Below are 27,278 nucleotides of genomic sequence, written 5' to 3'. Positions count from 1 at the left end.
TCCGCCTCTCCTGTGTCGGCGGTGCTGGCTGCTGCCCTGCAGAATCCAACATGGAGTAACAGGAGATGGGGCTCTTTCGGGGCCACCCTCGGTGAAATCGGCGCACACTCACAAACACGGCACTCAGGTGATCCTGCGAGGAATGTAGAGCAAAGTAAACGACTGGACGTTCGCCGGAGGGGGGGGGGGTTGCTTTTTCGATGGATGAGCAGTGGCACAAAAGGGGAAAACGAGACCAGCAACGAGACTGAGGAAGGTGGAGAACAAAACGGTGCGAAAAAAAGCTGCAGGAAGCCAGTGTTACACTATGTGGAGGAGAGGGAGAGTAGAAGAAGGTGGCGACGAAAATGCCGAGCGCAAAGTGTGTGCCCGCTGTGGGGAATTGCTGTAGGTGAAACTGGGGGAAAATGACCGAAGAAACACATCCCGACGAGTAAGTACACTTAAAAAAACTGTTTGTTTTGTGTATGGCGGTGTAGAAGTTGTGGTTGCGGCTGCTGATGTTATTTGTGAGCTCAGTATGAAGTTTGGCACGGGTCGAGTTGATCAACTGTTTTGGAGTTGGAGACGCTTTGTTGCATTGTGTGCAATGACAGTGGATGGCAAAGGGGGTGATCGGAGCCCCCTCCTCGCTCCGCGGATCCAGTCTTGAGGAGGAAGGGACGAGGAGTGGGGGTGGATCGGAAACATTTTGTAAATGGATGCACACTCAGTAGATAAAACTGTATTACTTGAATGCGCGCTCCGCTGCGATTTTAAATAATAAACCGTGTACTTTTTCTGCATTAATATGAGCACGGTGGGTGTATATGGGTACCTTAGGTGTCATTTTGCCCACAAATGGTGAAGAAAGTCTTTGTTTTGTGGACATGAATCAAGTGATATGTAATATCCGCCATTTCTTCTCTTCAATCGCCCCGATTTGCATAATGCACTTCATTCATAAAAACAGCGCCGGGGGAAGCTGTGCCGCCCGGCCGCTCACGTAGCGGAACCCGTTTGTTAAAAAGCGCAGGTGGCGGCTGTCACTCTTTGTTCGGAGCCGCTTTTAATGCCCCCCATCGCCCGATCATTTGTCATCTCTTTTGGTTTAAGAAAAAAAAAGAAAGTCCCCTTCGGCCGAGCGTATGTCGCGCATCTTCACGGCTCAGGACACCAAGGCCAACACAGCATGGTGTGTTCGCGCACCTTGCGATAATATGTGACGGTCAGATTCAGCATTAACACTCTGTCAGCGAAGATATGACATATACGGTTTGGTTTAGCTTACAGCAAATTCTGAATTTTGTCTTGTTGTGAATGGTTAATGCGCAAACGACTGCCAGTTAATAAATACCCATAACCTTCGACGCGGTCCATTCATGACTGCGCTGCAGATCATTTGGGAGGGAGGATGTTGCCGTAACCCCGCATGACGATCGGTGTTACAAGCGGATCTGGGGTTACAAAGGTTTGTTTGTACAGATTGATACCGATGGCACTAAGAATCGCATATCAATGGTAATCTTTTTTGGCGTGAAACAAGACAGTTACCTTGGATGGATTAATATTTGACTTATCGGCTTTTGAAATGATGATTTTGAAATAATGCGCGCATTGGTTTTAATCGGACTTAATATAGGTATTTGTGTGGTGTACGGGTGCCTATCAAAGCACAGGGATAAGGCAAGACGTGACCTAATATTAGTTCTTTGGTATATGGCGTTTATCGCGCCCTACTGGGAACACAAATGAGTCAAACGGAGCATGAAATGCGGTAATATAATATGTTTAAAGTTGCGAAATATTTACTTTAAATGAAAGCGGGAGGGATGCTGGCACATTTGCTGACTTTTCAGGGATGAAACGGTTTGCGAAAAGCCTTGATTAGGTGGTGTTAGCCTACAGTCAAGCCAAGTTTCAGAAATGGTCATTGAGGGTATCCCTGCACTTTAGCCAACCTTAAGACAAGGTTTACGTCAATGTCACATTATTTCCACGTTTTACATTTTAACAAAGCACGAAAAAATTTCACGAACACCCTTTTAATGCAGTTATTGTTGGAAAATATTGTTTTGTAACAGCATTTTATGAATGTTCATGCTGTGAACATGCCGTCCAGCCTTGAACTCATGACCTTCCACGTGTAAACCGACAGTGTTACCCGCTGTCCTGCCATGCCCTCCGTTTGTTTCGGCGTTATTACTCTGTTGTAATAGTAGTTGTACCAGTGGAATAATGTTCTGAGTAGCTCAGGAAAACTGGATACTTTGCACGTTTCCATAACGTGATCGTAACTTTCGGTAAATAAATGTTGCTAGAACAAGAAATTGTTAGCCTGGATGCTTGTAAAGGGTATTCTGCCGGATACTGCACACAAGTCTGAAGAAAGGTCTTCTTGGCTGAGTTTAAAAATATCGAAGGATTTATTCGAGGTATAAAATAAGCTTTTCAGTAGGAGTAAAACACAGTATGGATGTGTTCCTTTAAAAGTTAAATAGAATACTTAAATGTATATTTATGTTTGTTTATTTGTATGAAGTCTAGAGTGTCTCTAGTGTTGGGTTGTCATCTTTTAGGTGGACCCTTAGCACAGAAATTCCGATAAACTTGGTCACATGCTCTACCGCTCAACTCATTGTCTTGTTAAAACTTCTCTGCCTGTGACCCACAAGCCTTACAGGAAGCACACCTAATTCTTACAGCACCCCCGTGGTACCTTGCTGGCAATTTCAGAAGTCCTTCACCCATGTCTTGGGGATGTAGCCCAGCAAAGCTGTACTGCGGGGCTCTCCTGAAGGGCTGGCAGCTGCCAACCTGGCCAGAGGTTCGATCTGAACGACGACGGCTCTGGCCAGTTCGGTCGATTGAACCCCAAAGCTCGTGGTGACTGTCCCCATGTCCCCAGCGTGTCTGTCAGAGGATCGATGTCTCCCCGGCTCGCTGTGGTAATCTGTTGAACAGTTGTTATAACCGAGGGAGGATTGCCAAGGAGGTACCACCTAGCTGGTGATGTATCCTAGAGACATGTATCCTGAAAACTTTTGGGGAGGTGGTATGTTATTATACAGATATTATGTTTGTTGTATTTTGTGGGGTATTGATGAATCCCCCCTATAGGTGATGAACTTTCTCACCACCCGATATTTTGGCCTGGGTAAGGGGTGGGAGAACAAATGGCCGAGGGAGGCAAGATCTGAGGCTTGGGGATCGAAACGTAGCCGCAAGCACCTTCACGGGGGGGCAGGGGCTTTAAGGAGTCCGCAGATGTCCACGTCTGAGAAGTTCTGCCAGAAAGGCACTGTGACGGAAGTGATCATCAGGCTTGGCGCACAGCTGGGGGGCCTCCCCCCCCAACACCCCCGATCATGCATCTATTACTCCATCTGCGCAGAGTTGCGCAGACCTGCTCTGCCAGGTGCCCCCGAGGAGTCCAGCTGATTCCCACAATGTCATTATGTGCAGCTGTGGGGAAAAAAAATCCAAACAACATAAACCAATAAGTATGTACAGATACACCTTTAGGTTTCAGTTGCGGATTTCAAAACACTGCACTTCAGTTTTGTCTAATAATTTTTAACGTTGCCTGTTTTAATCTTTTTAAGAGGATGTCCTGTTTTGTTTAAAGCTTTTCCCCTTGACTTTCTGTTTCCAATAAGAGCTTACACTAATCGGCTTAAACGCAACGTGGGCCATATGTCCTTCTCTCCTGAAACAAAGGTTCTAATCGTGACCCTGGGCACTTTTCCAGAGCCGAGTCTCTCTCCGCTACATGTGTAGCATAGCAAGCCTGGCGCCCAGCCTCGGATCTGGGTTGTGTAGAGTTGAGCCGAACCGCAGCGCTACTCGGCTAATGGAAGATAGATTTCCTTTGCGTTGGCTCAATAGCGCCATCGACTTGTCCGCCCCGGTATCAGCCCACGGGTCCGGATTGCCACGCGGTTCAGATTTCTGTCAATGGCAGCCTGAGAGCCTGTACTGTGCGAGATTGGGAAACGTGCTCTGTGCATCCGTTCGCAAACAGATTGGAGGAAATACAGATGGAAGCTTGCGCAAGGCATGCATGTGCAGATAACGACAGAAAGGAAGAGCCCAAGGTGGCTTTGATCCGGTATTGAGAACAGGACAAAAAGCACAGTGGGAATCCATGTGGGAACTCGGGCGATAACCTAGTTAACATCCGTGCAAGTAAAATAATATGGATACATTTTGTATAATATCAGAGGTGACCCAAGACCGCATGGGCTACATCCTAGCAATTGGATGTCTAGTAGTTTGATGTTGTTTATGTGTCTCAACCCTGTGTGTGAGGTTCACAAGGCTGGAATAGCAACGCGATCCTCACTAGGAATTCAGAATCCTAAGAAGTATGTTAGGATAGGAGGATGTATCTATGTAGAGCTGTCCTTGAACGTTCTCGAGTGGCAAAAAAAATACAGGAGCCTTCTGGCTGAGAACACAAAATGCCGCTGTCACCATGGACCACAAAGCTCTTATGCGTTCCTTGACGTTTTAGCTCTTTGTAGACCATTATTCTGTGTGTGTGTATGTGTGTGTGTGTGGGTTGGGTTTGGTGGGGAGGAGGGGCATTGTTTTTACCTCATTGTGAGGACCAAATGTCCCCACAATGTGGTAAAACCACTTTTTACCTTGGGGGGACATTTTTTCAGCCCCACAATACAAACCTCATTTTGATAATCTGTGAGTGCAATCAATCAAAAACTAGAAATGTCAACAGTCTTGTATTTCGTTTGCTTACTTATGGTTAAGGTTAGGGCAGTCAGAGGTAGATTAGGGGTTATGATTGGAGTGTGTGCGTGTGTGTGAGAGAGAGAGAGAGAGAGACAGAGAACCAGTTTTAAAACAATCCAGCAAACGATCCTGCAGTTCATCTTCCTTTCTCTCAGAAATGCATCCTGGGAAAATGAGTGTGTTGGCATTCAGAACACATTTTTCTTGTTATGTTTTAGAAGCTTTGGGGTCTTTACTCTACTTATAAAGATTAAGTAAGACAATGTGTTTATATTTTGGGCTCCTTGAATGCTTTGCTTTGACTTTATTTCATGTCAAAGTTTAAAACTCTCAAATGCAGGCTTTATTTGCCCAAGACACCTTTGGCTAATATACTGGGCTGAACAAGAAAAATCTTGTTGCCTCTCATTACACGATTGCAGGTATAGATTTTCCCCTCCTGGCGGAGATCACAATACGCTGTGGGACTTTGGTCAGTGGTCAGACTGCCGAGGAGGAGCCTGTTCTCGAGGTGTATCACTGTTTCAGTTACAGGTTGTGTTTCTAATCACCAGCTGGAAGGTAACGTGCGGTTCTATTTAGTGGTTAAACCCCTGGTTTTTGGCATCTGAATCATCCATTGTGGCGCAGCTAAATACCCCCCATGCGTGTTACATTATAGGTGCATTTTTGGCTTATTAAGGGGCCGGGAGAATTTTCCGAGATGAGTATCTCCGAATTGGTCTGGAAATGCTGGCGTCTTTTGTAAAAATAACAGCGAGATACAGCACGCGTCGCGTTTCACAGTTCAAAGATGGGTATAGGGTTAGGGTTTAGCGTGTCTTAAAATCTGAGTCTGGTCTGTTTATCGGCGCTTGCTTTAGCCTCTCTTCTCATACAACGCCCTGTTTCTGTGGCTAAATATACAAAAAGTTTTTCTCGGAATTGCCTTCCTCCAGTGTCGAGTTGCGCGGTCCTACCAGAAAAAGCCCAGGACTTCACAAGTGGAGTCTTTGCAAATTTTAATCTGTCCCTCTAAGACAATGGAAGGGGGTCGCTGAGGGGGGGCTGGAGGCTGGAATGCGGGGGAGGTGGTGTCCGAGTAAATGTGGGTGCTCTATATTTGTACAGAGGATGCAGGCTCTCCCGGTTCAAGTGACAGGAACGCTGGCGGGCTGATGACGCTCTAGCACCTAAACATCCTGGTATATCTCCTCTTTTTAATTGCTGTTCCAAATGTAATGAAGAAAACACTTCCTGTTTACAGATGTACAGAGCCAGCAGTATGACCCTGGCGTGGATTCTGTGTGTTGACCTGTGTTTCTGGGTTTGGGTTTGTGAAGGTGCTGGGGATGTGCTGTGTGTGAGATCTGTGAGTGTGTCCACGTCTAAGATTCTGTATGTATGAAGTTCTGTGAGTGTGCGGGTCTGTTTTCTGAGGTTCTGTGTGTGAGCAGGTCTTCATCTGAGGTACTTCAAATTTTCCAAACTACTTTAAAACTGAAAGGCTCCTATTCTTGGCTGAAAAGTTCAGTTCTTGCGCTTTGACTGGTTTGTTTCCTTGATTGAGAGACTCATCCAGCTGTTTCACATTAACATTAGTGACACATGCATGATTATAGGAGACTGACCAATCAGCACACAGCAACATCTCAGCGCTAAAGTGAAACCCAGGTCCTTTTAATTGAAATGGTAGTTTACAGATCCTGTCCTCGCTTAAAGCACCTTCTCAGACATGGACTATCCGGTCGCCCTATTTAGTTATCTAACATGAATACCTGTTTCGATATGCCTTCATTAAATATACTCTGGGGCATCAGCAGATTATCTTTAGAAATGGCATCTATTTATTTCACAGTTCAAAGTGTAACCGTTAATTATAGCACCCCCTTTAGCGCATGTATTGGCAGTGTGTCCTCTTCTGAAAGTGATTGGTGCGCGTGTGCCTGTGAGATTGTTTTAGGAATCACATGACCCGGGCCCCCCCATGCGGGATCACAGGTCACCGGGCCGACCACGAGCACGCGGGCCCTCTGCGCCCGCCTGGAGTGTGCGATAACCAAAGACATGGCTGCCTCCTCCTGCCCTTTTCCTTTTTTTTTACTTGTTTGTCTGCTTGCTTGTTTTCCATGACAGACAATCTAGCACCTTCTTTTTGTCATAGCATTTTGCTGTATAAAGGGAGCGAGCATTTGAAATGTCCATATGACCGACCTTCTGTTTCCTGTGATTGATATTTGTGAGAATCGGAATGCCATATAATGGTATATGGTATATAAAATGGTACTATGCAACTTTTATTTACTCCTTAACTGTATAAAAAGCAGGACATTATGCAGTACTGCTTTATCCATCTATCTGGCCACCCATCGGTCACTGCTTATCCAGTGCAATCCTTCCCAGATTAAATGCTGAATGCCATGGATATTCATTGCAGTTTGTAAACACGATCCCACTGGTAGGGGAGGCATGGTGGTGCAGTGGTTAGCACTGTTGCCTCACACCTCTGGGACCCGGGTTCGAGTCTCCGCCTGGGTCACATGTGTGCGGAGTTTGCATGTTCTCCCCATGTCGTCGTGGGGTTTCCTCCGGGTACTCCGGTTTCCCCCCACAGATGGGTCCCACTACACATCACGGTATGGATTGATTGGACAGATGTACTGAATGGGAGAATTCTTTCAGAATTCTGTTGTATTGTTGTATGCAGCTATGGCTATCCTTCAGTCCAGCACTTACCCCCCCCCCCCCCCCCCCAGTGATGTGTCACCGAGGCTGTGTGACTGTGGAGTCATGGATGTGTGCATCAGTGAACGCTACACTTGGAGACGCGCTGGGATCTGATTCAAATGAGGGAGACCTGGGGTTGCGAATCTGCTGCTGCTGTGTCGGGAGGAGAGCCGTCACAGGAAACGCGAAAGTCCAGTGTTCCCAGTCTGTCCGTACCACGGCCAGTAGAATTGCATGTCACCTTGCTGACTTTCCAAAGATGTTCCCATCTGAATCCCACTCACCTGCTCCCTTAAAATGGAAAACGCCTCGCTGACTGACCCTGCGGGTTCATATAAACAATTGGCCATATACATGATGATATGCTTCGCTTTTAGTTTTCTCTTCCTGCTGACAGGATATGGCCATATAAGGTTTAAGGCCACGTTACAGTTTGCTGCTTGTGCTTATAGATTAAAATCTTTTTATGGCAGCAGTGCTCTGTGCCATATGGGGGCCGTGTGTGGCTCAGTGGGGTAGGATTTTGGGCCTGTAACACTGCCGGTTTGAATCCTGTTGGGCCCCCTGCGCGAGTCCCTTAACCCTCCCAGCCTCCAGGGGGCGCTGTACGCTGGCTGACTCTACACTAGGAACCCCAAACTTGCTCTCACTTGCATATGTGTCTGACCAAACAAATGCCGAAATGCACGTACAAACACACATAAAAGCCACTCGCTGCATAATCACTGTCATAGATGTGCATGACTCCTTTGGGTTACCACAGCCACCAGTGTGAATCTACACAAGTACTGTTAACCGTGTTTAAAAGAAGGCATTGAGTACTGCTGTGTTTAAAGTCTGGATGGTTAGATTTTATGTAAGTGCTTACTTTTTCAGACATAAAGGATCCATCAGGTAATTCCTTATCTCATAGAAGGTAACTTGGACACTTGTGGTGATGAAGGCGTTTCCTGTTAAATCATCTTGGTTGGTGTGAGAACTTCCACAAGCAATCAGTTCGTTAATAAGCATTTGTTGCTGTATGAGTCTTTGTGGATCTTTAAAATGTTTTTCAGTAGTTACTGGCACAAAACCTATGAATACAGCAAACACACCATCCGTAAACATTAAGTTATAATGACACACGGTCAAAATTTACTCCATATCTAAATGCAACAATGTTCCGTTTACAGTTAAATTTTAATAATAACCTTTTTGCACATTTTCTTGTTTCTTACTGTTGGATCATTGATTCATAAGCTCTGTCGTCGGTTTAATCAGTAATGGTGGCTACTTCCATGGGTCCCTCCAACAACGTCCACCCAGGGACGGATTATGGGTTGTGTGGGCCCCTGGGCAAAACGTTCGCGAGGGCCCCCCCCCCCCCCACCACCAGCACCACCACCACAACCACCACAATTCAAGGGCCCTTGGCAGCCAAACGCCCTCCCTATAGGGTCAGGGGCCCTTGTAGGCAGAGGATCAAAGAATGTAGGCCCTCTAAAATAGACAAACGAAAATACATTGTTGATAAGCGTTGCAAATTGTTTTTGGGCTAGGGGCCCCACGGGCCCCCTGCACCCCAAGGGCCCCTGGGCAGCGGCCCCGTTGGCCCGGTCCATAATCCGTCCCTGCGTCCACCAGAAACCATTCAGTTCACTCTGACAGAATAGTTGTTCATATTTCCTGGTCAGTCTTCAGGGCTTTTAAACACAGTGGTTTGGTTGTGCCAGGTGACCACATTACTCATGTGTTCACTTCTCTTTGCAGTTGAAAGTTTCTTTTTCTGTTTAAAGAAATGAAAAATAATGTGTGTTTCCCATAAAGCGACACAGTCACTTGGGGTTTCTGAGAAGACACCCGGGAATTCCCCTGGTCGGGTAGATTATGCATTTATTATTTGTTTTTATTTTTTTATTGCTTTGGTTGTAAGAAAGATGGGAGTAAGTCTGGCTCTCTCCATCTCACCCTCCCTCTCTCCATCCTCTCCTCCCCTTGACTGGTTTTCTTTACCAAAACCCTCCTGACTCCCCAATCACGTGCTCGTCAATAATGACGGCGTTCTTAACGGGGCTGGAAGCGATTAAGACTCGCGGCTGTGGAAAAAACAATCTGTGCGTCTCCTGGCTTGCCCATCCGTTCAGATGCAGAACAAGGACTTTAAAGTGTTCCTGAGAAGGAAAACCAGTAACAGGGCAGATAAAATCACACATCCTCTAAGTGGGGTCACAGGCGTGCTGGGATAGCGGATGCGATGCCAGTCCATCACTGGGGACAGACATTTTCTGTGAGCAAGTTGGTTGGATTAAGCACATGTCTTTTGGACTGTGGGAGGAAAGCCACGTGACATGGGAATAGTATGCAAACTCCACACGTACAGAACCATTGGCAGGATGCAAAGCCTGGTGGAAGTCGTGGATGTAAAAAAAAAAAAACTGCAGAGAAACACCTACTGCTGCAGTAAATACTTTTTTCCATGTAATCCATGCAGTGAGTGTATAGGAAGATATTCTGTATAGCAGTGTTTCCCGATCTGGTCCTTGGAGACCCACAGATCCAGTAGGGTGCTAGGAGGGAGCAAAAATGTGGACCGTCCGCAGGTCCCTGAGGATCTGGATTGGGAAACACTTCTGTATCGGAATACATAATGGGCTGAACGGCCCTCTGAAGACCTGACTGGCCAGCCCATTGGCCAGCCCGGCACCATTCATGACATTATTTCACTGTAAATTCCAGGCTCATAGTAACCCATTTACAAGCCATTGTAACACCACCTCTCTGAAACTTGTGGAGTTCCTGTATCAGGCAAGTATGCGTTTTGTAGTGTCAGTCAGAGTGGCTATCGAGATGCATTTCCCAGAAACCTAAGGCATTCTCACTGAACCCCCCCCAGGCCGTCAGAGGAAGTGATGTACTGCACAGCAACATTTCTCTGAAATTCTCTTGGGAAATTCTGCTGACATGCCGGCAGGTGCGTTTTTGTTTTGTAGACGACCATTGATAACTTACTGGCATGGGGGGGGGGGGCACTGACCGCTTTGCGCTTCTCTGGACGTGAGCATCGCCGTCGTTATTAATGTCACATCAGGTGTCATAGCCCAATATATTCCCACAATTACACAATATTACGCACTTTCCCATAAAGTCACCGTGCCTGTGAATTCTGTAGGGAGGTGCATCTTCCATGGGGAGGGTCGCATATCGATCCTGCTGGTATAAGACAGGCTAAGGCTATGGAAACCTGCTATACAATGCCACGCATCATACAATCCCGCCACCCTCTGCTTCATATTTCCCTTTAAGAAAACATTAGCGTTTCTTTTGATACACCTGTGCATGTGATTGGTTGGCATGGGGGTGGGCGTTGTCACTGACAGTTCCTGGATGGGTGGCACACATTTCGGACCGCCTACCACAGACACCACTCGCCCGCCCACCGCTGAGGAGGGAGTTGGGGCAGTGGGGGCGCGTGTGGAATGGGAGCCTGTCGATGACTCATACTTCAGCACGCCATGGAACCTGAATCATAAGCAGGGAAGCTTTCAGAGGGAGAGGGAGAGAGAGAGAGAGAGACCGACCCACGGAGATGGCCGGGTCACCCCCCCAGCCCCAACGTCCGCACAGCCGCATCCTTGCCCAAAAGGTCCCCCAGCTCTCGTGACAGACTGGGTGGGGGGGTGTGTGTGGAGAGATGTCGGCTTCTGGAAGGTAAGCACAGCGCTTTGGAGGATCGACTCGACATGGACCCCTCTCCTCCGCCGTGTTTCGTTTTGGGAAGCGAGTTGGGGCTCCGGAGGCGAGGCTGCCGCGGCGGCGGGCGCAGACAAGCGGATGAAGCGGCCATGACGTTTTCCTGGCGGAGGATGTGTGGGGCTCACATGGTGCCAGATTTTTTGGGGTTCCAGAAGGGGGTGCTGGATCGAGGGGTGAGAGACTGTCAGATCATGTAAGCCCAGCCTCTTGTGCATAATGCCCCCCCCATCTGATTCGCAGGGGAGCTCATCTTTGATGTTTTTTTTGACTGCCTTGGGGGTGGGGAGCTTTAATCCAGTTTATCGCTGAACGGGGGAGTGGGGGATAATTGGTAATTAATCAGCTGATTCGCAGTTCCCGTGAGCGTGCGTGACGACGAATGGGTGACCTCTGTGCCATCAGATGGCGAGACCTTCAGAGGGGGTGGGGGAGCGGCACTCGGGCATTGTGGGGGGCAGGCAGCTTGGCAAACGCTCCCGTGGCAGCACTGATCTCCGTGTGTCCTACAAACCTATGCTGTGCCGATTATGTAAGAATCTCTATACAGCGGCATCTGGAGAAACATGTCCCGACTGATGGCCCGCACGCTCTAGACCACCCGCCTCTCTCATCTTTTGTACTCTTTCCTTTTCTGTGGGGACCGTTACAGTAAATCTGCATTTTTTTTCTCGGTTCCTCCCCACACCAAGGCTCCATACTCCTCCCCATGTTATGAGACGCTGAAAGAAAACAAACGTAAACATGACAAATGTATATAGCACCTGCTTGTTTTCGCAAGATCCGTCCCGGTATGTTGGCATCGAGCCCGACACCGGGTTTATATCTCAGCTGGACTGTTGGAGATGGCACTCGTGACAGTCATGTAAGCAAAGAGTTAAATTATTTTGGGAATAGTGAGAAGGGGCACTTTATCACAAGTATGCAGTCGGCTGTAATCCGTTACGGGGATGTTCTGTGCCAAATGGAAGGTGCCGGATTGCCTGGCGCCTCGTTAAACAGGAACATGAGTGTGTGTAGTTGCAGTTTTCTGAAGGAGATTGGACTCTCGGGTATTCTCTGGATCTGGGGTTAAAAGGGCCAAATGGATGTCATGTGATCGGGGTCGGAGGTCAGATGCCGCTATACCATATACATGCCAGGTCTGTCTTATGTCCTGTCTGACCCACGCTCAGGTCCCGGTTAGAGACTCGCGTGCACGGCAACCCAGAAGGTCCGCGGGCCGTAAACAGCCAGAAAGCAGTCGCTTCCTCATTTCGCCGTCTGGGTGTCGGGCCCTGAGAGGAACTGTGAGCCGGGCTCATGCCAGCGGAGGTCTGGGGACAAGTGACACGGCTTAGAAATGCGTCCTCGTTTCCCCCCCATCGTTGCTGACTGTGGTTGGCCGCTTGTGTCTTGTTTTACCGCCGGTCAGCTTTGTGTCACCTGTCCCATCGCTCTTCCCTGTGCACATTTACCTCCTGCTAATGGAAATCTAAATGTACAAATGTGGTCATTTTGAGTAGCCAGGCTCCCAGTATTTCCAAACATCTTTTCATGGAGGTTGTCTAATCCCAGAATCCACTTCTTCCCCGTTGACTGGAAGGTTGACTGAAGGGGGTGGGATGCAAGGTAAAGTGTTGGGGGGCATTTGGATGGGGATATTCCTCAGAGGGATTTAGGATGTTCTGCATACTCTGTAACTCTGTGGTGTGTGTGTGTGTGTGTGTGTGTGTGTGGGTGGGAGGGATGTCTGGATATTAAAAAGGTGTAATGAGGCCTGTTTCGGCGTAGGAGCAGATTCAGCATGCTATGTCTCGCCAGGGAACTCCGTGTACCCAACGGACGTGGTGGTGGTACACGGTGCGGTGGCAGCATGTAGGTGCTGTGCCACTTGGTGCTGGGTGCGTGTCGGGGGAGGGGGTATCTGTTAAGCCTCCTCTGGCTGCTTGGGACACAAATAATCAGGGTGACGGGAAGTGGGCCTTCCGGCACGTAGGACTCTGTGTGACTCCCGCACGGCCTCCATTCTGCTCCTGCACTTGTAATGATACCCCGCACCCCCCTTGCTGGGGCCACACTTAACCTGCTGTAAAACTCCACTCAGTGGGCCCGTCTGGACATGCCAGAGTCACGCCATGCAACTCGCTGAATTCCTCCATAAGTAGCGGACGGTGTTCCGGAACAATCTGATGGCAACTGTGATATTCTGCTTAGTCGCTTGTATCTGTTTAGTCTGGTGTGTCCAGCCTTGTAGTTTTGGCAATAAATGTTAAAGGCAATGAACATGATTTCTTCAGTGTGTCAAACCTGGCCATAGCTTGTGACTGTGTGCCCTGTGAAGGACTGGCATTCCACCCAGGTGGGACCACTGCCTTGTGCTCTGTGCATTTTGGGGTAGGCTCCAGGCTCCCTGCGGTCCTATACTGAATAATATCACTTCTCACTGCCACAAGGGCGGCACCACTGAGCCATTTGGAACCTCACCGAACGTGTCTCGCTGTCGTCTCTCCCTGACCGTATCTGCAGACAGCAGAAGGTGAGGGGGAGAGTGTTTCTCAAGATGAAGAGGAGCAAATTGTGCCTCCTTGTGCCGCAGATGGGCGGAATGAGTCACTCAAAGAGATTTGCCTTAAAGGGGAAGAAACGCGAGGCGTTTGGGCAACTCGCCTTCCCGGCTGATGGCGTTCCTGATTGGTCAGAGAGTGGCCAGGCCGGTGCCCACACTCCGGCCGTCAGGTGCCGTTACTTAATGTCCTTGGCGTGAGGCACAGTTGTTTGATACAGTCCAATTTACTCATGTCGGTTTGGAGTCTGTCGGTTTAGCTGATATGTGAAGTTTTGGGGGGTCTCACACTGTCTCCTATTGGTCCTGGAAGAACAAGCCTGTACAGGCTCTCCTGCCTGGCCCTTTCCTATCCTTCCCCTGTCTAGGTCTTGCTCAGGTGGGTTTTATCTGTGTTCAGAGGGCAGAACAAAAAAATGATTGGTTCACGGAGAGAACCAGTCAGATTGTAGAGGAGGTGAGTCCAAGGAACCAGAGCAGCCAGGACCAAGACATCTGATTGGTTGGTCCCACCTCTTTCTCCCCTTAGAAAATTTTTGTATAAATGAAACTCCCATGAGGCTAACCCTTAACCCCTGTGTGACATCCATTTTGAATCACATGGTCTGTTTAATTGCAGCATTTGTTTCGCATACATGCCCAACGCCAGCCGTTCATTTCCAGTAGAATAGCTCCCCCTGTGATTAGTGTGCAGGCCACAGTCTGTCTTCCTTTCTCGTCCATCACTGCAGCCGTCTTCACGAGGCTGTGAACAGTGTCGAGTCGTTTCCTATAGAAACCGGACGTGCTAGGAGCGCCCACTTGGGAAGTGTGGCATAAGTTGTGGTTGAGGATGACTGTGCGTGGCTTTTCACGTCAACCGTAAGAGCGTAGTGTGCTTTTGTTTTTGTCCCCGGGGGCCACGTTGGGCCCTTCTCTGATGCCCACGCTGGTTTTGATTTAGGACCTGCTAAGCTTTCGGCGCCCCCCTTAGCGCCTCACCTCACCTTGGTCAATTATTTACCCAGATAATGAGCACACACGCCAACTTCCTGCTCATTGGGTGGGGTGGGGGGTGAAATTTATTAAGCAGGCTGATAACTTGACCTTACCTACCTTCATATTTCTGCACACGGTTCTTACAAAGGCACGTATTTCAGTGAATTGCCATTTCCTGTATATTTATGTTTAAGTGTTGGCTACACAGAATGTTTGGTGGTTTGGCGGGGGGTGGTCCCAGATGAGCCCCACTCGATTGACCAATAGGACAGGTTTGTGGGATTGAACGTGCTGAAGCTGGTTTTGTTTGGGGGAGGTCAGGGTTCAGGGTCTTGGTGGGGGAGGGTGGTTCCCTAACAGAACTCTTTGTTGTATGTTTTATTTGTTAATGCCATTATTCCATTGTTCCTCCCCACCTGCCATTTCTTCCCCTCCTCCATGTGCAGTGACAGCTACATCGTGCGCGTTAAGGCAGTGGTCATGACCCGGGACGACTCCAGTGGTGGCTGGCTTGCCCTGGAAGGGGGTGGTCTCAGCCGGGTGGGGGTCTGCAAGGTGCTGCCCTCCGAGCTGATGGGCCGCAGCGACTTCCTCATCCTCGGCGAGCGGCTCAAGGACAAACAGGTGAGAATGCCACGGCCAGGACGGCGCCCCCCGCAGGCGGAAGCGTGCGCGCATGTGCCACTGACCCCAGCTCGTCACGCACAAGGCGTCCTTGTCATGCAGGCAGAACGGCGTTTCACTGCCCGTCCACTGGCGACGGAGCAAGGATACTCTCCGGATCCTTCCGAGGTGAACACGTGATCGCCGGAGCTTGACACGGCCACAGAAAACTGGGTGGACTCTGACGGAAAGACAATAACCCCAAACACCTCTTTCCCCTTGTGCCGTCTGGGCAGTTGTGTATCCCTTGTTTATCATCATTATTTTTGTTTGTGTTGGTGGTTCATGGAGGCCCAACTACCATCACAGGCCCAACCCTAACCCCGGGAAGTACATCATTATCGTGTTTATTTTTGAATCCCGTCGACTGATTTACCCTGAATGGCTTTCGTCACACGCCGCAGTACGAGTCTCCTCTCTTTCTATTTTCGCCATCGGTCTCATTTCCGTTTCACTCGTTGAACGGGCCAGATAATTAACCGGCTTTGTTTTACGTAAATGGATTAAATAATCCATCCATTCATCCGTTTTCCCACCACTTATCGCGGACAGGATCGTGGAGGAGGAGGAGGAGGCTGGGGCCCGTCCCAGGCAGCGTAGGGCATGGGGGTGGGGTATTTTCTGGGCAGGATGCCAATCCATCACAGGGCACGCACACTCACACACTACAGCTAATTCACCAGTTAGCTTAACTGAATGTCTTTGGACTTCAGAAAGAAACTTCCAAAACAGAAAATCACGCAAACACCACACACACACACACACACCGCAGAGCAGAGGCAGGATTCAAACCCCCAACCCCGAAGGTGTGAAGTCGCTACACCACTCTACTTTAAATAATAGTGTTGGAGAAAGTGGTTCTCACTGTCTATTGTTCCAGGCATTATAATTTAGCAGCTAGGAGATCTGGTTTCTCCTGCAATGGTGGCTTTCCGTTCTCAGCTGGCGCCTCCCTTGTCAGCAGCCCCGTCAGGTTCTGCGGGGCTCTTGCCCATCTCACCGGAAGGGCGTGACTTTAACGTGCGTTATGACGCCCAGGGCCGCCCGTTAGGTGGACCGGAGGTTGTAGGTTTGAGATCTGTTTGATGGATGCAGGTGTTTTGTCATATGATGGTGCCTCTGTGACATGTAACCCTCCCCTCCCCCCAACTGCGATAGGTTATTCTGGAGTTTTTCCTCAAGAAGGACCTGATCTACACCAAGGCCACGCCCACTTTTCACCACTGGAAAGTCGACAACAGGAAGTGCGGTCTGACCTTCCAGAGCCCCGCGGATGCCCGTGCCTTTGACAGGGGCGTGAGGAAGGCCGTCGCCGACCTCACCGAGGGTAACGCTGTGCTTTTGTATCCTCTGTCCCCCACAGACTAGCTGCCTCGGCGTGCTCAGCCTTGTATTTCGGCGTTTAGCGTCTGCCCACTGAACCCTCACACGGTGTCTGTATCGCCGCTGTGCATGGGGTGATGGAAGCCATCTCTTAAATGTCTGGTTTTAATCTTTAATAATTTAAACCCCCTCCCCCCATGTGTGTGTTATGTATGGGTACACGTTTCGTCACCTTAGAGCCATTAGTGGATTTAAGCTTCAATACGACCCCCTCTCTTCAGGCCCTTATGAGCTAGTCTGCTGCCAATGACACCGCCCCCCCCCCCCCCAAGCTTGCCCCCCTCCCCCAGTCCTCATTTGGCATGGCTTGCTATGCCCCGCCGTGATCAAGCCTCCCCCTAAGTGGAAACATACGGCCTTCAAACACAATGTGAGAGCTGAAAGATGGGGGGGGGTTTGCACTTCCCAGTCAGGGGTCCCCCTTGTTAGGAGGTGCTATCGGGACCCGTCCCTGACCCCCCCTAATGTCCACCCACGCTTGAGCTTGTGACTGATTCCGCATTAATTAGCAAAGCAAGATTTATTTTAGCTGCTGATGCGTACGTTTGCAGGCCTTTGAGAGGTATTAACCCATTTCTTCAGCTGAAATTAATTTTAAAAGTGAACATTTTGTGGTTCAGAACGCTTGTGTGAGTCGCAGCGGGCTGATGCCGGCATCTGTGACACTGTGGCGTAGTGTCGCACGGCGGCTAATTAAAGGGGCCCTTTAATGATCCCGAAAAGCCCGCTGTTCCTAACCGCCTTGATCAGGCCCCCCGAAATGATTTGATTGTGCTTTGTGGCAGTAGAGACCCAATCTCATTTGGCCTACTTGTTTTTGGATGATCCTGCTTGTTGGGGAAAATGTGAGCGTTGCTCCCTGTTGGGTCTGTAGGTCTGCCGGTCAAAGGCCGCTGGCTGTTTGACCCGGGTCTGGCTCACGTGCTAAGAAAGGCAGCCCAGTCCCATAAGGAGGTGGTGATGAATCAGGTCCGTGACATCATCCCGCACTTTGGACCCCAGTGCTTCCGTGGTGTTTGGTTCAAAGTGCAGTTATCAGCCGGGTACGCCCTCTGGAAACACCCCTCCCAGACCGTCTCCATGAACAGTCCTGTAAAGGTGTAAGATAGTAATGTCACTAGTGAACATGAAAAAGAATGAGAACATACTATTCATACTAGTGTATATTTATTGGGACATGACTCTTCACCCCCAGCTCCGCTCACCTAAAGAGAGCAAGTTAGGAGAGACGTAAGAACAATCTTAGTCAAAGTATCAATCAATCATTTGGGGGGGGGGGGGGGGTGGTATCATTCTCATGATATTTTCTACGCTTGTCTCTGGTAAGCAAAACAAAAACATCATTTCCTATTTCAGGGTTTTTAAACCATGTTGATAGGTTTCCTGTACTAATGGTACAGCTTTAATAGCAAGAACAATAATAATAATCATAATCATTTCCCTTTCCTCCCGCCTTTCCAGGGTCCACGACATCATCCTCAACGATCCAGAATGAGGCTGAGTTGGGCGATGACGACGTGTTCACTGTGAGTCTGCTCTCTGTATGTGTGTGCACAAACCCCCTTGGGTTGCCACTCTTGTGACAGGAAGGTCAGCTGACGTGTGTGAGCGCAGTGCTGGTCTCTGTGAGGCGTCTTCAGGACGCTCTGTGAACTTAGTGCCGGTCTCTGTGAGGCATCTTCAGGATGCACTGTGAACGCTGTGCCGGTCTCTGTGGGGTATCTTCAGGACGCTCTGTGAATTCAGTGCCGGTCTCTGTGAGGCGTCTTCAGGACGCTCTGTGAACGCAGTGCCGGTCTCTGTGAGGCGTCTTCAGGATGCACTGTGAACGCTGTGCCGGTCTCTGTGAGGCGTCTTCAGGACGCTCTGTGAACGCAGTGCCGGTCTCTGTGAGGCGTCTTCAGGATGCACTGTGAACGCTATGCCGGTCTCTGTGAGGCATCTTCAGGACGCTCTGTGAACGCAGTGCCGGTCTCTGTGAGGCGTCTTCAGGACGCTCTGTGAACACAGTGCAGGTCTCTGTGAGGCGTGTTCAGGACGCACTGTGAACGCAGTGCAGGTCTCTGTGAGGCGTGTTCAGGACGCACTGTGAACGCAGTGCATGTCTCTGTGAGGCGTCTTCAGGACGCTCTGTGAACTTAGTGCCGGTCTCTGTGAGGCGTCTTCAGGATGCACTGTGAACGCTGTGCCGGTCTCTGCGAGGCGTGTTCAGGACGTTCTGTGAACGCAGTGCCGGTCTCTGCGAGGCGTGTTCAGGACGCTCTGTGAACGCAGTGCCGGTCTCTGCGAGGCGTGTTCAGGACGCACTGTGCGGCTCATGTTCATATTTCATTTCCTGTTTTTATCCTTTTGAAATGTAAGTAAATATGCCCCCCCCCCCCAGCTAGCAGACAGCTGGCAGTTGTTTGTTTGGCTGTCGGTGTTGTGGAAACGCCAGTCTTTTGTTTTGCAGAGATGACCGGCTGTGGGGGTGGGGGTGTTGTGACCGAGGGCCATGAAGAGCTTGTCTCTCGGTGTGCTGGCGGGAGGTGAGGTCGCGAGGTCACTTCCTGATCTCGCCAGTAAAGCTATCATTAGTCACTTCCTAGCTAACTGCCATGGTGATTTACTGCCCCGAGTGGGGGGGGGGCGGGAATCTCAGCTCTTCCTCCCCTTTAAACAGCCGAGAGACTTGGCAGCTCAGCAGGTCCATCCCACGCTACCCCCCCCCCCCCACAAGCCACATTTATCTCAGGGTAGGGTGCCGCAGATCCTGCACTGCAGAGCTCCTGTGTCCGGTTCAGAGCTGAGTACCGGGCCTGCTGGGTCCAGGCCGGGCTTGCTGGTGCTGACAGACCCGGGTGACAGTGGGCAGACTGGCATGGCCGCTCACTGAACTGATTTGCGTGAGGACAATGAGCCATATGCATGCAGTCCAGATCCAGGAAGGTTTTTGGGGTGAAGGGGTGTCGCCTACTAGGAGTAATTATGTTACATAAGTATGTCAGTATTGACCAAAATAATCGTGATTATGATCGTATTCAGTCATGTGACGTCCAGGCAATCTCTCGCAGGAGGACATGGTCCACTGTCTGCACTCTGCCAATGTAACCCTGCAGGGGGGGGGTCCATGCTGCAGGACTGGCGCCACTCCTTCAGCTGGGGTGGGGGTGGGGGGGGGGAACATAGTTAGGCTGGTTCTGCCCCTGTGCTGAGGCACCAATGGTTTCCTGCCACATCACCATCATCATTATCACAGTTGTCATCATCACCACTATTAGCATCCTCATTCCTGTCCTCATCATCATCATCATCACCACTTTCACCCTCATCAACATCATTATCACCATCGGCATTGAGACTGGAATACGCTTTAACTGACCAAAGAATACCTCCTGCCTCCTCGCTCGGTGTGCACCCATCAGACACCTCTTTCTGAGAGGAGACGCTGGGTGCCAAGTGGTGCTGTGGGTTGGGGGATTGATGAGGAGCTTGGGGGATCGCAGGCCTGGAGCGCAAATCTCAGCCTGCAGCATCCTGGCTGGCCTGTCCACCATGGGGACTAGGGAAAAGCGGATCGCTGCTGTAGGCTGTCTCTCACTCAACTTGTAGGGGACCTAGGGGATTAGGATGGAGTTGGGCATGGTGCAATCTGGATGAAGATGGAGCTGGGGATACTGCAGTCTGTATTGGCATGGAGTTGAGATGGAGATATAGGAATTGGGGTGGAGTTGGGGGAGCTGCGATCTGGATTCGGGTGGAGTTGGGGGAGCTGCGATCTGGATTCGGGTGGAGTTGGGGGAGCTGCGATCTGGATTGGGGTGGAGTTGGGGATGCAGGGTGTTTGGCCCCTCCTGCTGCAGTCAGGCTCACTTTAAGAGCTGGGGGCCGGAGTATTAGCAGTCAGGCCAAACTGGCCCCGGCCAACCCCCCCAGTGTAATCCGAGTCCCTTTGGCTTTGGGTGGAGGGGAGTGGAGGCCTCTGGCTTCCCCTGGGTCGGCCGTGTGTGTGTGCGTGGGGGTGTGTACACGCGTGCCCGCAGATCAGCCGCTGCATCCTCTTGCCACTGACTCCATTGTCGGCAGGTTGGCGTCAGCAGACGTTCCTGACACTGGCCTCTGCTCCCAGCAGCCGGCAAATAGATTAAACATTTGATCCCTGTAGAACAACGGCTGCTTTGACCATTAACAACAGACAGATCCATCTGAAGAAGAGCTCTGAATGAGGCAGGCGCCTTGATGATTGCGCTGCTGTAGGGCTGGCCGAAGACTGACAAAGATGGGCTTCTCCTCCCATCCCTCTCCTGGACGTCGACGCCGGGAATGCAGAACATCCTTCAGTGTGCGCGTTGTGACGTATGAGTAATCAGTAGGTCTTTGCTGATCGAGCACATTTGGAATTACTAAGTTCCTTTCCCAAACATATGAGTCACTCATGTTAGGACATGGACAAGATGCATTCAGGCGTGTCCATGGGCTCTGGTGAGGGCAGGAGTGTCATCGTGTAGAAGCACGGCACCGAGAGATGGCCCTTATTCTACTGTTGTTATATCGGGTCTCCTCTACAGGGCCCTGCCCTCACCTTTCATTGATGGAATGGATCACCATAGCGACAGAGAGGAACGAATGAGATGCACAGAGGGATGAGAATGTTCCCTGTGTTCAGGTGGCTCCAATGACAGGTCCCCAGCATGACCCAGGTCATTCCCAATTACTCAGGTCACACAGAGGGGTGACGTGAACTTCCTCATGAACGTGAAGAAGCATTTCTGAAAAAGCCTAATCCTCAGCTTCGTACCCACATGCCTTAGACAGGCCTCCATCTTTAATCATGATCTGGCTGTGCCGCGTTTCTGAAATCGCCGATCACGAGATGAGCAGCAAATGCGTTTTTGTGACATTGTGGTGGCATGGTTGCGCAGTTGCCTGCGTGTGTACTCCTGGCCCCTCCCCTTTACGTGACTTGCCGCCGGGAGGGTGTGGTTTCAAAGTAAGCAGAAAACTTAGACCAGTCAAGCCAACAAGCTGCTAGCTCGCCGCATTACATGCACCACGACTGCCTGACTGCTGATGTCACCCGCTGCTTTTCCGGCTTCTCTGTTCCCCCCGCCAGTTTTAAGTCATGCTGGCTTAATATAACCAGCGCCCCCCCCCCCCCCCCCCACCTCCAACTCCCTCCTAATAACAGGGGGACTTCAGAACAGCCTTAGAAATCGGAGCGTTTTTAATTATGCACAGGAGGTGGGAGGGGGGTACCATCCTGCTTCCTGTCATTCGAGGGGGGGTTTTGAGGGGGGGGTGGGGGCGGCTCTTCATAAATCATGCCTGTGCGGGGGCTGTGTTAATGGAGAAATATCGGCTTTGTCACATCCCTACCGGGGGGGGGGGCATAGTGACTCTGCCTTCACATGGAGGGTTTAAACGGCCCCCTACCCATGTAGTGTGTGCTTGGTGATCCTGAGATCGACTGCCCCCCCCCCCCACACACACACCATTTTCACCTCTCCTCTCCCTGCATGCGTTCTCTTCAGAAGCCGGCCCCTGTGTTCTCCCCCTTCCTCAGTGAGTTTTATGTCCCCCCCCCCACCCCAGACTGCCACTGACAGTTCCTCCAACTCCTCCCAGAAGAAGGAGCACTTCACACAGGCCCTGAGCTCACCCGCCTTCTACGAGCCCCGGCTGCCCCCCTGCACCCACCACCACCACCAACACAGAGGGTTGGAGCGCTGCTTCCCGGAGCAGGTGGGTGCCGGCCGTCCGCCTCTCTGCGTGCACGTGACCTAACCTGTATGAACAGTGCCAGAATTAGAGATGTTTATACAGAGCGACACACATTTTTTAGAGTAATAGATGGTTAAGCACATTGGTTAGGGGCCCAACAGTAAAATCACTCAGCCTTGGGATTTGAACCAGCAACCTTCTGACCACAAGCCCAACATCCTAACCTGCGGACTTGCACACAGGCTCATGTGCAGTAATCCTTAACTATGAAAATACACCTCCTTAGGAATATGACTTTCATGCGATGGGCACATGTTCGATTACAATTCCAGCCTCAAGACAATTTAAAAACATTCGGAAGGAAAACTACTGATGCGTAGCACATAATTTGATTAATCGAACAATGTCAGCACAGTGAAGCTGTAGTTTTGTTGGTCTATGAGTTTATCAGTGTTTTCCAAAACACTGATAATACAATTAAAAAATATGTATTTTTTAATTGTATTACCTCAGCAGATATATGTATTTAAGAAGTTGCTCTTGCTTTTGAATCAGCGTTTCGGTGTTATTGAGGTGACCAGCGCCTTACATTTCCTGGAATATAGTGAGCGAGGTGGCAATTACGTAATTGCTTTACGTAGCACTGATCCATCTTTCGCGAAGCCACTTAAACGGAAGGATTTACATATAAATCGCTTTTACTGTTTACGTGCCCCTGCGCTGACGTTTGGTTTTGGTACACCAGAAAGCGAAAAAGAGGATGTCCGGGTCATGGCGTCGGCGAATGTGCGCTCAGCCCGGCTTTGCGCGTCAGAAGGTTTAGAGAGTGATGCAAGTAGTTTCACTCCCACCACTCTGTCGGCCGCGCAGAAATACCGCGGTGGTGGCCATTTGGTTAGCGTGTATTACGGATTATTACGAATGCGAACGATTCGTGACGGAGGTTTAGCTGAATTGGGAATCTTGCCGAGTTGTGTTTAGCCCAGTATAATGACTGAAAGGTGGCTTTGGGTAGATTAAATTGTGGTGAGATGGAGAGATTTTATGAAAAATAGCAAATTTCAATGGAAGTCTTTCCATTACAGGCTTACATGTGTGGCTGTTGAGGTCTGTTGCATGTTTGTGTAGCAGCACTGATGAGTTGCACTGAAATCCCACCCCAAGTCTTCCTGGGACGGGTTTAGAGCACCAGTCAGCATGGACTCGAGGGAAAGTTCTGGCACAGCGGCACACCCGGCCCTCGCAGGATCACACCCTCCCCCGGGGACAGGCGAAGATAGCTGGACCGGCAGTGTGCAGGCAGCACCTTGAAATCATCCGGCACTGGGCGTGTTTACCATGTATCTTTAGTCAGCCGGCCAGATGATCAGGGGGGGGGTTGGGGGGGCAGGGCAGGTGATTGGGTGAAAGGTCAGCAATGTTTACTGCTTCCATTGTATTCAAGAACACAAATTGCATTCAAAGTTCAGTATATTCCAGGGCTGTTTGCTGAGGTGCCGAACGCTGACAGATAACACAAACAATCGGCACATCCTGTCCCTGGAGTGCATTGTGTCGTCCCGCCATCAAAGACCGCGATCTACCCTAATTATTTGGCACCGATTTTTGCTTGCCACAAATCTGCTTCCAGGAGCCACTTTCTGCTTTCAAGATATATTCAGGTTTGATTCTGTTAGTCATCGTCCAGTGTTGTGCGAGTCCAGTTAAGCGAGCGTGGGCTATGCGGGGCGTGTCCCCCTCGGGTATCAGAAGCTACTGTGCCCCCTGCCTCACTCTGAAATTCGTGCCCTTTTATGTTTCTAGTGTTAATTTTGCTTTTCGTTACTTATTAGTAAACAGCTTCCCATCCAGTAACTCCCGGGGAGCCTCCTTTCTGGAACATTCCGCCCACACCCTTGTGCTCTTCCTTTCTTTCTAGCCGATGCCTAAATTCGGCCGTCATGTCACCTTCCAGGACGAGGACGAGGAGATTGTGCGCATCAATCCACGGGAGCGGGCATGGCTGACGGGCTACGAGGACTACCGGCACGCCGGCGACCGCGGAAGGTTCTTCCGGGCCAACGACGGCGACTCCTACGTGCACTTTGCCAAAAGCGAGCCGTCCAAGCACGACTACAACTACCCCTATGTCCCCGACCGAGACTTCTGCCTCCACGACCATAAGGGCAGGGTCATGGGGAGGGGGGTGGGCGTGGTCAGCACACAGCCCCACCCCCTACAGGTCAAACGGAATGGGCAGAAGGAGGGGGAGCGGTCGCGGTGCGTTTACTGCCGGGACATGTTTAACCACGAGGAGAACGGGCGTGGGCACTGCCAGGATGCCCCGGACCCCATCCGGACCTGCATACACCGGGTCAGCTTCATGTGGTGTGCCGACAGTTTGCTGTACCACTGTCTGTCAGACCCCGAGGGCGACTACTCGGACCCGTGCTCGTGCGACGTGGGCGACGAGCGCTTCTGCCTGCGCTGGCTGGCCCTGCTGGCTCTCTCGCTGGTGGCACCCTGCATGTGCTGCTATATGCCACTCCGCGTGTGCCATCGCTGCGGCGTGGCGTGTCACTGCTGCGGGGGCAAACACAAGGCGGCAGGCTGAGTGGGAGGGGGCACCGGGCAGCCAGGAGGTCAGAGGCTGGAAGGCGATTCGTTCTCTGTCCTCCATTCAGAATTTTGGCCTAGCGAGGCCCTCGCATTATAAAGACTGACTGACTATTCATTTATGTATAACTGGTACTTTATATATTTTTTACACTGATTTTGTTTTAAGAACTTGAATTTAATTTCCCCTGTGTGTGTGTGTGTGCGTGTGTGTGTGTGTGTGTGTGTGTCCCTCCCGCTCTGTTAATTTGCCAATGCTTGCCAATCAACGATGCAGCCGGTTCCTTCCTGTACACAGAGGCACTTAAATGGACCATCACGCCCCATCCAAAACATTAACCCCCCCCCACAGACACACACTGGGCTATTACACAAGAGGAAGTAAAACACTGATTCACCTGAGACACTTACTCTATGGTCATGTGGACTGTGTGTGTGAGGATGATGCTTATATAACATTGTGGGGACCAGATGTTCCCCACAATGTAATAAAAACTGTTGTTTTGATGTTGTGGGGACCATTTTTCAGGTCCCCACAAGGATCTGTGAATGCTATCAAAAAACTAAAAATGCCAAAAGTCTCGCATTTTGTTTGGTTACTTATGGTTAAGGTTAGGGCTCGGTAGGGGTTACGGTCGTCATGTTATGATTAGAGTTTTCCCCATAGAAATGAATGGAGAGTCCCCACAAAGATATAATTTCAAACCTGTGTGTGTAGGGTGGGAGGGGTGTGATCTGTCAGTGTGTGCTTGTCAGGACCGTTTGAGTAAAGGAAGCAAGGTGCCAGCATAATCTGGCTGCATAGAACTGTTGTCACTGTATCTAAGCCAAAATGATTACGAGCTGCGGATATCCATCATCTAAGTTGTTCCGTTGTGATCTCTTATTTGCAAACAGCCTTTGCTGTAATAATGGTAAACTTCTATTAAGTTGTAGTGTCTAATATCCAAAGGTGTAATTCTGTTTTTTATGTGTCTGTCCCCCCCCCCCCCCCCCCCCCCCCTGCTTCTTACTTAAAGCTGAAACACATTGCGAAGGGACTGAGGGAAGTGCTCCCCCTGGTGGCTGCACAGCGGCAGGCGGACTTCTCACTCAGGGAGCTTCAGTCTATCACGGGGTTGTGTGAGAAGGTGCTCCATCAATGGCTATCCTGCCAAATTGCTGAATCATGGTCTGGCCCTCCATAAATGTTCCCTCTATTGAGATCGCATGTCCTTTTGAGTTTTAATTAATACATCCCAAAGGGAAAATATCAAATGTAAATGTCTGTGTTCAGTGCTTCAAATCACTGGAGGAAGGGGGAGGGGGTTTCTAGAATTTTTCAGGAGGTGTCAGTAGGAATGATCGGTTTTGCCTCAAATGTTTCCAGACTTAATGTAGTGCGGTTATAGATAATGGCGTTGTACAATCAATGAATCAGCCCCCATCCCCCAGGTCTCAGTGGGGGTGGGTGGGCATCCACTCTGGGCGATTGGTCGACTATCAGCTGCCCCTAGTTGTGGTTACCTGACTATGCTTCTAGATGCTGATCAGAATCAGTCAACAATGTCACTGTCCAGAAGGTGTGTTAATTGGCTCAGGTTCAGCAGTGAAAGACAGTTAGCCAATCAGCAGTCTGCCAGGGCGGCCAGTATACTCTGCCAGTAGTGTACCGTGTGTACACACGTATGCTATTCTGGAGTGCAGACACATGCGTGCTTGCAGCCCGAGTAAATACGAATTAGGCTCAGATTATAAGAATCCCACAAATAGTATGTATCGAAGAAACGAAAAGCACTTCAAAAGCACTACTGTGAAATGTGACCGACAGTGTCCCAAATAGATACTGGTATCTATACCATATATATGGTTTTCTAAACACAGCTGTCCTGGTGTGAGGGGAGTGAGACCCGATGGGCCGTTTTCCACAAGGCAGGTGGGCTAGCAGGTGACCACCTCGTGGCAATGGAGGGTCAAGGGTCAGAGGTCATGGGTCACATGCAGTCCGCTCCTCACCCTCCGAAGCTCTGCACTTACTGGACCCCGTTGTCCTCTAAGCAAATACCGGCCTTTTGTTTGTCGTTCGGTCGACCAAATCTCATTTTTGTTCCTGCAGTGATGAGTTAACCAAAAGCGTTCAGTCTGTGTAGTGCTCGGTCTCTCCTGCACACATTGAACTATTGAAAAGTGCCTCAAGCATGCCTGAATTCATCTGTCTCCTTGTATATATAGAATAATGAAATAAACCTTGTATTGATTCTTTTTTTAA

At 50.1% G+C, this 27,278-nt stretch overlaps 1 protein-coding gene across 5 annotated transcripts; it reads left to right on the top strand.

Annotated features, from left to right (window-relative positions):
• On the top strand, positions 1–27,278 carry LOC125728537 (sprouty-related, EVH1 domain-containing protein 2-like). 5 transcript variants are annotated; one of them, XM_049005438.1, is made up of 6 exons: positions 1–433; positions 15,136–15,313; positions 16,511–16,679; positions 18,197–18,261; positions 22,340–22,456; positions 24,390–27,278. In XM_049005438.1, exons 1-6 carry the CDS (start codon positions 408–410, stop codon positions 25,026–25,028), a joined length of 1,194 nt encoding a protein of 397 aa, XP_048861395.1. In that variant the 5' UTR covers positions 1–407; the 3' UTR covers positions 25,029–27,278. The 5 variants fall into 5 exon arrangements, with proteins under 5 accessions (XP_048861395.1, XP_048861393.1, XP_048861394.1 ...); XM_049005436.1 differs by having other exon boundaries at positions 24,354–27,278; XM_049005437.1 differs by having other exon boundaries at positions 22,307–22,456.

This window comes from Brienomyrus brachyistius, unplaced genomic scaffold (genome assembly GCF_023856365.1).
Source record: "Brienomyrus brachyistius isolate T26 unplaced genomic scaffold, BBRACH_0.4 scaffold295, whole genome shotgun sequence".
Classification (NCBI taxonomy): Eukaryota; Metazoa; Chordata; class Actinopteri; order Osteoglossiformes; family Mormyridae; genus Brienomyrus; species Brienomyrus brachyistius.
The sequence above is the reverse complement of the archived record's forward strand: the minus strand, read 5'-3'. Positions and strand labels throughout refer to the sequence as shown.